Here is a 13118-nt window from a genome sequence, read left to right on the forward strand (position 1 = left end):
TTGTGAACTAGGTACCTGGGAAAGATAGAATGGCAGGAACTGGGGAACGTTAGCAGAGAGGTTCCTGTGTGCGGTCAGCAGGAGGACTGACTCTCCCAAAGACTGTCCTGTGGTGGTCACAGCCCTCCAATACGCCTTCTGTTTCTCACTTCACAGTCACTTCCTTTGCTTCTTTTGTTCTGAATACCTTTTCCTGAGACAGGGTTTCTCTCTGTAGCTTTGGAGCCTGTCCTGGAACTCACTCTGTAGATCAGGCTGGCCTTGAACTCATAGAGATCCGCCCGTCTCTGCCTCTCAAGTACTGGGAATAAAAGCACGTGCCACCATTCCCAGCTCTGGATACTTTTCTTCAGTCTAGAATAAATGTTTGTTTTGTCCATCTTAAAAACTCCTCCTTAGCAATGATAATAACTTTTATAGACTTTAAGAATTGCTTATTTTTTTAAAATTATATTTATTTATTTATTTTTGGTTTATTGAGACAGGGCTTCTTTGTAGCTCTGGGGCCTGTCCTGAAACTTGCTTTGTAGACCAGGCTGGCCTCAAACTCAGAGATCTGCTTGCCTCTGCCTCTCGAGTGCTGGGATTAAAGGAGTGTGCCATCAACACCCGGATAAAATTATTTTTAATTATGTGTATGTGTATATATGTTGATGTATGCACATATGAAAGTAAGTACCTAGAGAAGCCAGTAACATTTCATCCCCTGGAACTGGATGGCTGTCAGTGGCTTAATGTGGGTGTCAGTAACCCAACTCAGGTTCTTTGTTAGAGAACTATGTGCTTTTAAATGCTGATCCATCTCTCCACAGTTCAAAAAGTTGTCTGTAATTCCAGTCTTTAAGTCTGTCTCTGCCTATGGAACAGGCCTCTGCTTTGCCACTGTAGATGACTGCTCTACAGAGAAGCAGCCGTGTAAATGTCAATGTCACCATCATGTCACTGCTCTCACCTTTTCCAGTCCTGTTCTGCGTGGCCTTCTTGAGACTCTTGTGTACTCTTGCTCCGTCTGTCTATCCCACAAGTACAGAAACTAAAGATGTACAGACAGACCTCTGTTTTCTTTCATGCTACTATCATGACTTCCTTTAAGCTGAAGTTAGCAGCTTGTCCTGTAGCTGATTTTCAATTCACTCTTCTAGCTGTGAGCATGAGCTAGTCAACTTCTGTTTGATATATTCCAGCAAGGTTCACTAACAGGCTTTAGATTATCATGTGCCAAATGCATCTCACACTGTAGGTTTCCTTCCCCTAAAACACCTCTCTTCTAGTGCAGGCACTGCTCTCTAAAGCTGAACATGCTAAAGTCATCTCTTATTCTCTTTTGTTCTTCACATCAAATTGGTACCTAAGCCTAATGACTGCAATCGGAGGGCTGAAGTCCACACATGGATGACTCTCCAGCGCTGTAACAACAAGTTCTGGCTCTAAGCTCTAGTTTCCAGGGACCTCCACAGTTATTGTTTTCTGTATATCTCGTACTTTGAAATAAATGAGAAGATCCATTTGCTCATCAGATAATTTTACAGACATACACATTCATATTTGATGTATTTTTTTTTACTCTATTTTGACTTGAAAAAACTTCTACTAATTATTAAGATTTTGGCTTTAGTACCAACTTATCCATGGATATCCTTCTCATTTCCTCAGGACAGAATACTTCCTGTCACTGATAGCAGGCACTTTAACTATCTGACTGCTCTACAACTAGATTATATAGGTTGAGGTGTTTTGCTTATTTTTCTATGTGTCTTGTGGTATGTAATTAATAAGGAGTTCATGAGCTGGGTGCTGGTGGCACACACACACCTTTAATCCCAGCACCCAAGAGGCAGAGACAGGCAGATCTCTGTGAGTTTGAGGCCAACCTGGTCTACAAAGCAAGTTCCAGGAACAGCCAGAGCTACACAAGATACCCATCGTAAATAACAAAAAAACAAAACAAAGAGCTCATGAATCCACATATAAAATGAAAATTTTATTTTTTTTTTCTTAAAAAATTTGTTTGGCTGGTATGAGTGAAGTTCTTGGCTCAATCCCCATTACTTCCAGGGAAAAAGGTTGTCTCACAGAACTTTAGGGCTGGGCTATAGCATTTGCTTAGCATGTGTGAGGTCATTGGTTCCAAAAGTTTCTCATGTTTTTTTAAAATAGACATTAGGTATGACTAGAACCATGCTTTGTGTTCTCCCTCCACTGCAGAACACAATCAGGCAATTAATACTTAATACTCTTCACCAGTGATAGGAATGATGCACAGCTGTATTTCACAACAATATAGATACTTCTGCAGAATAAAAATATCGTTAAATGGTTACGATGGTCAGAAATCATACCCTGAGTTCACTCAAATATTACAAGGAGATTGGGTGTGAATTTGATGTATAATATAGAAGACTGTGAAGACTGATGATCAAAAGTCCATCACTTATATCAAGAAAACATCATATTGAGTGAGGTAACCCAGCCAGAAAGACAAATATCATATATACTCACTCCTAAGTGGCTTTTAGACATAAAGCAAAGAAAACCAGCCTACAATTCACAATCCTAGAGAACCTAGACAACAATGAGGACCCTAAGAGAGACATACATGGATCTAATCTACATGGGGAGTAGAAAAAGATATGATCTCCTGAGTAAATTGGGGGCATGGGGACCATGGGAGAGGGTAGAAGGGGAGAGGAGAGGAAATGAGGGGAACAGAGAAAAATGTATAGCTCAATAAAATCAATAAAAAAGAACTAGTTAAAAACAAAAAGTCCATCACTAACACTTATTCAGACAGTAAAAGCAAAAAGCAAACATAAAGAATTAGAGTCAATGTCTGCAAATATTTTTTTTAAATGTGCTCAAAACAACAATGCACCGAGTTATCTCAGGGACTGCTTCTCCTTAGAGTGACAGGGTCCCCGAAACAACAATGCACCGAGTTATCACAAGGACTGCTGTTCCTTAGATTGACAGGGTCTCCAAAACAACAATGCACCGAGTTATCACAGGGACTGCTTTTCCTTAGAGTGACAGGGTCCCCAAAACAGAGGATGGGACATAGGTGCAACCCACTCGAGAAAATCTGAATATGACTCTGTGGTGAGCCTAAATATCTCTATTCCCTTGGCTGTTCAGCTTTATAAAGTGAGCTTTAGTTCAGAACTACGAAGAAGCCTATTCTAGGTTGTAAGCATCACACAAACCTCTGGCATTTGATACTAATGCATTAGAGAATTATCTGTGGGTTTGACTATTTCAGACTCCCTAAATCACTTTCTTTAAAAATTCAAAATTGTTATTATTTTAAATGTGTGAGTGTTTTGCTTGCATGTTTGTTTGTGTACCACGAGTGTGCCTAGTGTCTGTGGAAGTCAGAAGATGTGGGATTCCCCTGGAACTGGAGTTTCAGAGGGTTATGAGTTGTCATGGGGGTGGTAAGAATTGAACTTGGAAGAGCAGCCCGTGTTCTTAACAACTGAAATATTTCTCTCCAGCCCCCACTTACCATTTTCTTGATAAAAAAAATGTAACTTAAAGGTAGTTGCGCATGCATGAGCATGCATGTGTGCACGTGCGCGCGCTCACACACAACCTTTTTGTTCAGAAATACTTGCATGCTTTCCCCTCGCTCGCAGTGCCTGATTCCTGCTGAAGAGATCACCTTTCAGTACAAGAAATTCTAACTACTTGGTTTCAAAAACCTCAGATTTTAAAATGTTAAACAAAAAACACACCCTTGGTTATCATGTAATGCTTCTACTGGCAAGCTACCAACCAGCAGTGAAGGCAGACTCTTTCCTATGGCAAAACCCTTCTGCTTCTAGTTCTTTCTTGTCAAATCTCTAAAGAAGGACAAAAACTCCCAGAGCTCCTGGTTACACTGCACATATAGAAAAACAAACAGCTTAAAGAAGATAAGGAAAACTAAAGGAGGTTCTTTCCTCCCTTCTGTCCAATTTGCAAATTTTAATATTAGGTATTAAAATGTTATGCAATTTTTTTAAAAGAGTAGAAATTATAGTTTATACTTAAAGGCTGCTGAAGTTATTTTACTATGGGAAGCCTTAGCAAATAATGGTTCTCAAAAAGCTAACTGTAGCATATGCAATATATGAGGAAAGACTTTGCTAGCTGTATCTACTAACATGTTAAGTCCTCAAGGGAAGTCCAGGAATGAGGATAGTGGTTTAGAGCACTTGTTGCTCTTGCAGAGATTCCTGGCCCCAAACCATCCACAGTTCCAGCTGCAGGGGAGCTGATCCCATTTTCCTACATCCTAAGGCAGCAGGCAGGTATATGGTACACATGCATACAAAACATTCATATATATAAAATAAAATAAAGGGGAAAAAGGAATTCCAGGCTCAAAATAGATGCTGAGTGAATGAACACTAATCAGGAAATTAAAATAACTATAGTGTCATTTTACTTATAAAAACCTCTTATTGTAATGTTTGATTCCATTGAGTTCCATAATGTCAGGACCAAGAGCAGACGTGCAAACTTTCAGAAAAGCAGCTCAAAAATGTTGAAACTTACAGGAAATGAACCAGTAAAACTTAAGAGGAAATGAGTCAAGAAGTGAATCTCAAATTCTATTTGTAGTAAAAGGGTATGAAGATATTTGACTAGTTCAATCTCACAAGTAAATAGCTCATTTACTAACTGGCTTGTCTTTGCTTACCTAGAACATGTACAAGAATAGCTAAAATAGCTATTCTTTGAGATTTATCTGCTTTGAGATTTAAGCAATGAAAAGCAATAAGTATGAGGGGCCAAAGGTGAGGGTATGAAACTGAGGTATTCTTTATGAGTAAGGGGAACTAATTATGAATTCATTATGAACTAATAAAATGCCCTGTGTAGTATAAGTACATTATAAGTAAAAAGTACTCTAAGCTAAATGGATCTCATTTTCTCTGACCAGCGTAGCATTCCCTTGCTATATGGAATCAGCAATACACATGTAATTAGCAGGTGCTTGCTAAGGCGGATTTCTGTCATCTTTCAAAAGTCTATGTTAGAATAGATAGTTCTGAAAATAAAGTGCTTTTAGTTGATAAACAGTGATTCTATATTCTGTATTATGAAAGAAGAACATCCTGAAACACTTTGTAAGATTCTTGTAAGAAAAAAACCCTACCTTATATAACTTTGTTCTAAGATGCTAGCATTGATTAATTCTCTGCATCCTGTCAGAGTTGACAATCCACATGTAAGGTTCCTCAAATTCCAAGTATTAAGTGGACCTTGTCAACATCACTGTGACTGGGTCAGCATCTCTTCAGAGGTGTATGTATTGTACCAGACTAGAGTGAATGGCTCTTACACAGCAAATGTAGAGTTTTCATTTGGCTATCCATAAAAATCAAAGCATTAGAAAAAACACTTTGGAAGCTAATGTGGTGTTTCAAATGCAAGGAGGGATTATGAACAGAGAAACTGTTTCTAGTATAAGAACAGTGCTTCTCAACCTGCGGGTTGTGATCCCTTGGGGTTGCACATAAGATATTTACATTATGATTCATGACAATAGAAAAACTGTAATTATGGAGTAGCAATGAAATAATTTTATGGTTGTGGTCAGCACAACCTTGAACTGGATTAAAGGGTTACAGCATTAGGAATGTTGAGAACCACCGACAGGAATGTAATGCAGAGGCATATGTCTAAATGACTGTCTTACAAAGGCAGCATGGTGATTGTTACGTGGAGGGATCAGGCATGTACTCTGGCAGCAGAGAAGAAAGCGGTGTGACACTCACAGGATGCTTATCGCATGCTGACACCACTTTCCCTCCTCCTCTGCCATCAAGGTACTCCTTCCTGGAAGTTCCCTATGAACAAACTGCTATAGACTTAGGGCTAGACTTAGTTAAGCATTTGAGTTAGAGTGACAACAATTCTGCATGGAAGGCTTAACTAATGAAGAAATAATTTTCACTGATTATTAAAATGTAAGTACTAGAATATTTGAAACAATTAGAAATCACCACAAAACAATTTACTGCAGTTCAATGTACACAAGTAGTAATTATGATTTTTTTTAAAGCCTCTTTTAAGCTGGCATGATGCTACACATCTTTAATCCCAGCACTCAGGAGGCAGAGGCAGCCAGATCTTGTGAGTTCAAGGCCAGCCTGGTCTACATAACAAGTTCCAGGACGTCCAGATTAATGGGAGATTCTGTCCCAACAATAACAATAACAACAAAAGCCAACTCTGTACCTACATGCAATCTCAAGAACAAGCATCACTGTAAGCAGAAGATAGCTGAGAGCTTTACAGAAAGAATGAGCTAAAGGAAGGAGTCTAGGATTCTAGAAGATAAAGAGCAAGAAGAAAGGTGGAATGGTCAAGCCTGTGTTCGATGAAAAGACATAACTTGGTATGAGTGTTGGCTGCCCAGAGGCAGTGCCTTTCTGATATGAAAGGAAAAAAGAGTCGGGCAGGACCTGGAGTGCCATACCTAGGAGTTTGTGTTCTTCAGACTCGGAAGTTCTAAACAGGGTTGTTTTGGTTGGTCAACAGTATGGAAAATGGCCAAAGGGTAGTAGATTGCTTTGGGCTCTTACAGTATAGAGAGAACGTGAAAACAAGGGTCTCTATCAGGCTAGCGTGAGCTGTAAGGAAAGATACCAGGATGAAGACTGATGAGGTATGCTGCTGTCATGGCTGGATGTGAGATTACATCCTATTAGGTTGGACAGAGTGGGAAGGCAGCAGGAAGAATAGGTCAATGGAAGACGTTTAGGCTTGGACTTCCTGAAGCTCATGCATCACTGTAGTAGCTTCAGAGTCAGCATCACTCAGTGTCTTTTCTCTCTCTCTCTGGGCCATAGCATACACCTGCATGCCACATCCTAACACACTGGACTTGCACATACTGAAAGGGTCACGCTGGGGCCTCTCTGATGATGAAGGTACACACATAGTAAAGCTGATAAAGCCTCTTACAGACTGAAATACTGCAGGATAACCTCCAGGGATAATTTTTGTATCTTGTTCTGTATGTACCTGCCTAAGTGACACAGATATGTAACAGGCATAGCACCCACTCATCAGCCATCACTATCTGGGGAGGGCAGAATCGGGTCTGAATCACACGGAAGCACTTCCACCTCTTCTAACCGCAAGTGCTCCAGCAGGGCGCAGCAACATTTCCCTGCAACTCTGAGATTGTTTTAGTCTTGAACAATATTGAAGATGGGGAAAGACTGCCAAAAATTTAAGGGGAAAACTCTTTGAAGAGCCAGCAGTGGGAACATAATAATGCTTCCTGGCATTTAAAATGTCTTACGCTATTGAAAGAAATTATCCATTATCTTGAAGTGTGCACTTGACTGAGTCTACACTTACAGAAACATCTAGGGAATTTTAAAACATCTTTTTCTTAATAAAAGAAAAGAAAACAGGTCAGTGAAATGAATGCAATATTGCAGAATTAGGTTTTAGACAGAAAATGCCAAAGAAAAGTTCACATATGGTGAAAATAAATAATGCTGTTTTCTAAGCTCTCAACATTACCAGACAAAAACTCATCTATAAACAGCATAGGGAACAAATATTACTGCCTTTAATAACTAGCTACCTGCTGGACATAGGAATTGCCTCTTTTTATAAAAACAAAACCATTCTCAAAAACAGGTTGAAAACTGGATAATAAGAAATGACCCAAGAATTAATTAACTAAATAGAACACTGAAGTAAATAAAAGAAAAATTAGCCTATCAAAATAAAAGAAACAGGATTAAATTAGGCTTCAAAAGACCTATGAGGAGCTCATAAAAAGAGTAATATGCACTTACCTGGTTTTTTATTCTTTTATGATTTAATTTCTAATTTTACTCACTACTATCTGATAATTACATGAAACACTTATTTTAACCATGGGCAATTTAAACTATTTTAATTTTTATTTCAAGGCCACGAGACAAAGGAACCTATTTATTGCTTAAGGGATTTTTTTTAAAACAAAAATTAAGGCTTAATCTTTCATGTTTTAAAGCCAAGACTATTTAAAATCATTTATAATAATGCTGTAGGGAGACTTTTTCTTGGTACGCAAAATTAAAAAGATAAATTTACAATTATGAAAAAATTAATAGTTTGGGGATTAAATTGTCCCTTTCCTTTGTAGATGAATTTGTCTGGAAATTATGAGACATATTTAAACACGGTACATTCAAGCCTTGTGCAAAAGTGAGAAGATGAGGCCTCATGCATTTTACAGTGTGACCGTTCATGGTACAGTCAGTGAGAACACTCTACTAAAATTGTTAAAATGTATAATAGCACTAACCCTATGAGTGGATTCTAACACTACTTTACAAGTGATAATCCTGATAAAGAATAGAGTCAGGAATGCTGCTAATCACATTTTACACCACTGAAAGAGTCCCTGATAGAAATTAGACTAATAGACAAATGCACTGATTTTTAGTTAAACAACAACAAAAAATGTTTTAGTTATGTAGAAAAAATAATCGAAATGTAAGATTTAAATAGTTTCTGATGCCACACATAAAGGTTCTAATGAAATACTTTAGCTATTATTCAGAGCATCCCTTAGCAGGGAAAAGCACTTGCAGTGACCCTCAGGTGGCATCATCTACTGAAGGGCAGCATGCCGCTTGAGGAAGACAGGGAAGGACACTTTGCTAATGGGACATTTTGACTACAGCAGAAAGCAGGCAAATACATCTTCAGATACATTATCTCTTTGGCTACAAGAATGTTTTCATACAATTAAAATTCCCTTCTGACAAGCAGGCCATATTTCTAGGCTGAGCACCCTCCATTTTAAGAAGATTAAAATTAAATTCATAGCCATGCATGGTAGCACAAGATTTTAATCTAGTATTTGTGAGGCAGAGGCAGGCTAATCTCTGTAAGTTTCAGCCCAGCGAGATATATACTGTTAGACCCTGTCTCAAAAAATTAAAAACATAATACAATAAAATACAAAAAAATAAAAATTCACGATTTTTAAAATATTGGATGGAACGGCACTATGATTTGAATCTGAAATGTCTCCTATAGGCTAACATGATGAGAGCTTTCCCCCAGCTAGTGACATAATTTTGTAAAGCAGGAACTACTGGAGTTGAGAACTACCTTGAGGAAGTACATCACTGGTGGCATATTGTTAGAAGTAGTATCTTGCCCTGGCCACTTCTTGTATTTTGTCTTTACTTCCTGTTGACATTAGGCCAATAGCCTCCTCAGCAACACTCTCTCACAAACACTGAACTTCCTTGCAATGGGCCCCAGAGCAGTGCCAAATGACTGTGGAATGAACCTTTGAAACCATATGGAAATAAAAAAAAAATCTTTCTTCCCTGTGCCATATTCCATGAGGCATTCTGTCACAGCGACTAACACAAATGGCTATGGATCCACTGACATGGGCCTGTTCTCTTTCGTTTTTGAGACAGGGCAGGGTCTTACTTTTTTCTCTGGCTATCTTGGAACTCACTGTGTAGACCAGGCTGGTCTGGTCTCACAGAGGTGAAACTCACAGAGATCCACCTGCCTTTGCCTCTCCAAGTGTTGGGATTAGGGGCGTGTGCCACCACACCCAGTTAAGCCCTACTGTTTTCTTTCCTCTCCACGCCACTCATTCCTGAGAGTATCAAGACATCCTTTCTAGTTTACAGTCACTGCAAGCTCCTTCCTGCCTATGTCCTTTTCTGAAAACTACACAGCTTCCTTCACTTCACTCAGGCTTTTGTGCAAATATCACCTTTTGATAAAGGATTTTCTCCTTCCGGATCCTTCACTGTACACGTTACTCTATTCTTATTAGTATCAACAGACCTATCTCACCTAAATTAACATTATTTATTTATTCATTTATTTTTTGATGTCTCCTGAAAGGCTTAAAAACTCCTAGGTTTTATGTATCTCACTTGCCATATTCCTACCACAAAGACAGTATCTAGTATTGTGAAATAACTTAGAGATATTATTTACTGAAATGTAACAGTTTCACATTTAGCATATTTTAAGAAAATCAATGCTGTTTTCATATGAAAGAAACTGATAATGTTAAAGATATTTGTGATGACTGATAATGCCAGCTCGACAAGGTCTAGAACTACCTAGAAGACAAACCTCCAGCTGCATCTGTGGGGATATTCCAGAGATGTGTAACTGAAGAGAGAAGCCCTACCCTCAATGTGGGTTGCACCTATGATCATCCTATGATCTGGAAGGGGGACTAAATAAAAAGGAGAAAGTGCGCTGAGTACCAGCATCCATCCTTTGCTTCAGACTGTAGATAAATGTGACCAGCTACAGCTTCCTGACCATGAGGGGCTTATACCCTTGAACTACTAACAAAAATACCCATGCCCCAACTGTTTTTGTCTGAGTAAGAAAAGTAGTTCACATAGAGTCATCAGAGGATTTACTCAGATAAATCTGTGGATCAAATTAAAGCTGTAAGTTAATTTCTTGAAAAAGTAAACTGTCAAAAGTTGATTTTTCGGGAATACTATTCATTGAATAAAGTGAAGCCCCACACAATAACGGTGTATTTTTAAAATACTTGAAAGAATTAAATCACTATGCTTATGGGCTGTTGTTTGGAGATTTTAGCATAGTAGGGTTAAATCTATACAGTCTCATAAATATTGCTTGGGTGTCTTCTCTCAAAACTAAGCTGGTATAATATTTAAGATACACAATATTTTACAAAGATCCAATGGCTATTTCTCCCTTCAGGTTTACATGTTCAAGCCTTATTGCTTCTTGAAGTTGGGGTTCTTGAGAATGATGGTCAGTAATATCCTGTAGCTTTCATTTCTTGTATTTCTATAAGAAAACCTTGCAGAATTACAATAAAGTTCTATAGCTATTAAGCTAATCACCTGGGCACAGATGATAGAAGGCCATGGAATTTTCAAAGTTATAAGCAAGATTGTCCAAGCCAATTCCCTCATACATTACAGAGGAGAGGAGATTATGTGTTAAGGCCCAGAAAATTCAGAGAAGGAAGCCGTTGAAACATTTTTTCTTTTTTAAAAGTAAAGAAAACAAATTATGGTATCTGAGCAACCATATTAGGCCTTTCTTATACAAAAAGGAAAATGATACTTGCTCTTGAATGAGGCAACAAAATTTTTAGGGAAAAAGACAATTACATAGCCCAGAATGTGACCATAAATAAATGACATAATGTCCTTTATTATATCATGAATTTTAAAGTCAAAAGTACAGGATGGAGTTGGTGTGAAATTCAATACCAGAAAGATCAGAGTTTTCCCCTGTAAGAGAACAGGACACAAAAGCAGGACCGTGAGACTAAAGGTCGCTGTGATGACACCCAAGTATCAGGTGAACAAAAGGAAACTTCTGTAAAAATGAAGTATGTGCACTCTCTCATTGAAAACTTTTCTCCTTGGAAAAAACACACACGACCAATTTCAGAGTCCCCATGAAGGTTCTCCTGGGAACATCCAGCTTCACCCCTTGCCTCTGTGTGTCTGAATGCTTGCATCATGTGCAGGAAGAGTAAGGCCTTCCACTTACCGGGACTTGTGAGGGCTCCCAGGGCACTGCTTGTGGTAGAGAGAGGGTTTGCATTGGTGCTGGTGGCTGAGGTTTGGGCGGCAGCTGCAGCAGCAGCCAGTGTTGCCAGATTCTGTAACTGTAAAGCATTCATGCCTGCAGAGGAAGAGAAAAGAGATCTTAGCACAAATTTTCCTGTTTTCTAAAATGAAATTGACCCTGCCCCTGACAGACCCCTTGCTCTTGGTCCTGTGATATCGTGCTCATCTGAGTTGTTTCAAGGATAGGTGTGATTTCACCACTTGAGTAGGAACTGGGATTTGTTTCTCAGAGGACACCTCCTTTGAGTTTTAATATCATCTTCCATTTCTAGAGATGGAGTGCTAGGAAGGGGTACCTGCATTGTATCCAGTACTTCTGAGTAGACCCAGCTCTGCATAGACTCACTGTCTATCCTAACTTAGGACTGTCTTCTCTCAATGCTGTAGAGGTAACTATGGAGTTAACGGAGTATTCTGTATTGAATGAATAGGGTGATGGGGACTGGAAACTTTTACCTATGAGTGAGCTGTCATGAAAATGGTGAGAGCTGGGCATAGGCAGCTGCAGGACAAGCACTGGAGTAAACTCTGCATTCCCTAACTTGACAGGTACTACAGAAGAATTAAAGATCATTGTGTAAATGCTCCTGCTCTGAAACTGAGCTGACGCAGGTGCTAATGTTGGCTTTGTCATTTTTCCAGGTACATGGGTGTAGACAATTACTCAGCCTCTTCATTTCTCGGGGACCAGGTGAACTGTACCTGAATGCTGAGAGCTGTGCAAATACATATGATGAATGCAAATTACCCTAGCATCATCTAAGTACTCAACGAATGTTAGTGATGAATGCCTCCGGATTTATCTGATCCTGTCTCCACAGTAGGAACTCAGTGTAGGATGGACAAGAATTGGCAGGGCCTTCAATCATTTTAAGTGTAGCCTGATGACCTGAGGTCTCCATCCTCAGAGCCTACTTCGTGGAAGAGAGAACTAACTCTGGCAAGCTGTCCTCTGATCTACACATGTATGTGGTAGTAGAGAGACAGACAGACAGACACACACACATTAAACCTACAGCCAACACATTTTCGACTAGAATGAATTTCTGATTATTAAAGTTAAAAGACAGAATGCAAACGAATGTGCAAGAGTGTAGGATGGGCTGAGGCTGGGCTCTGGCCTTCTGCCTTTACTGTTTAGATTTCCACCTTTTTTCCCTCACTCCTTCTGTACTCAGTCAACAGGTTCTCTAAATACCTGAGGTAATTTCCCCCATGATTCGTCTCAGTAAGTAACAGTAACAAAGTGTCTTTTCCTATAGAGAAAGAGACAGGAGTCAAGTAATCAGCTTAATTTTACCTTCTCACGATTCAAATCCAGATACCCAATAACTATCTCTTCAACAAATTTGACTTGTTTAAGAGGAGCAGCCTGATAATGGCTCATATGCACCATGAGGAAGAAAGATAGTTTTCCCATCCTAAGCAGATTCCAGACAGCCGTGCACAGCTGGCTGAGTGCACGAAGAAGAGCCTGGTGCTGAGCCCTAGAAATAGCACTGCTTC

General features: G+C 39.2%; 1 protein-coding gene across 13 annotated transcripts in view; it reads right to left on the reverse strand.

The window, feature by feature from the left end:
• Positions 1 to 13118, reverse strand: part of Celf2 (CUGBP Elav-like family member 2) — a 521002-nt gene that overhangs the window by 38852 nt on the left and 469032 nt on the right. For all 13 annotated transcript variants that reach the window (XM_005354871.3, XM_026782961.1, XM_026782962.1 and 10 more), the window contains one exon: positions 11533 to 11667. In XM_005354871.3, the coding sequence (XP_005354928.1) occupies positions 11533 to 11667 (135 nt within the window). The remainder of the gene's footprint in view (positions 1 to 11532; positions 11668 to 13118) is intronic.

This window comes from Microtus ochrogaster, chromosome 16, assembly GCF_000317375.1.
Source record: "Microtus ochrogaster isolate Prairie Vole_2 chromosome 16, MicOch1.0, whole genome shotgun sequence".
NCBI classification, from domain to species: domain Eukaryota; kingdom Metazoa; phylum Chordata; class Mammalia; order Rodentia; family Cricetidae; genus Microtus; species Microtus ochrogaster.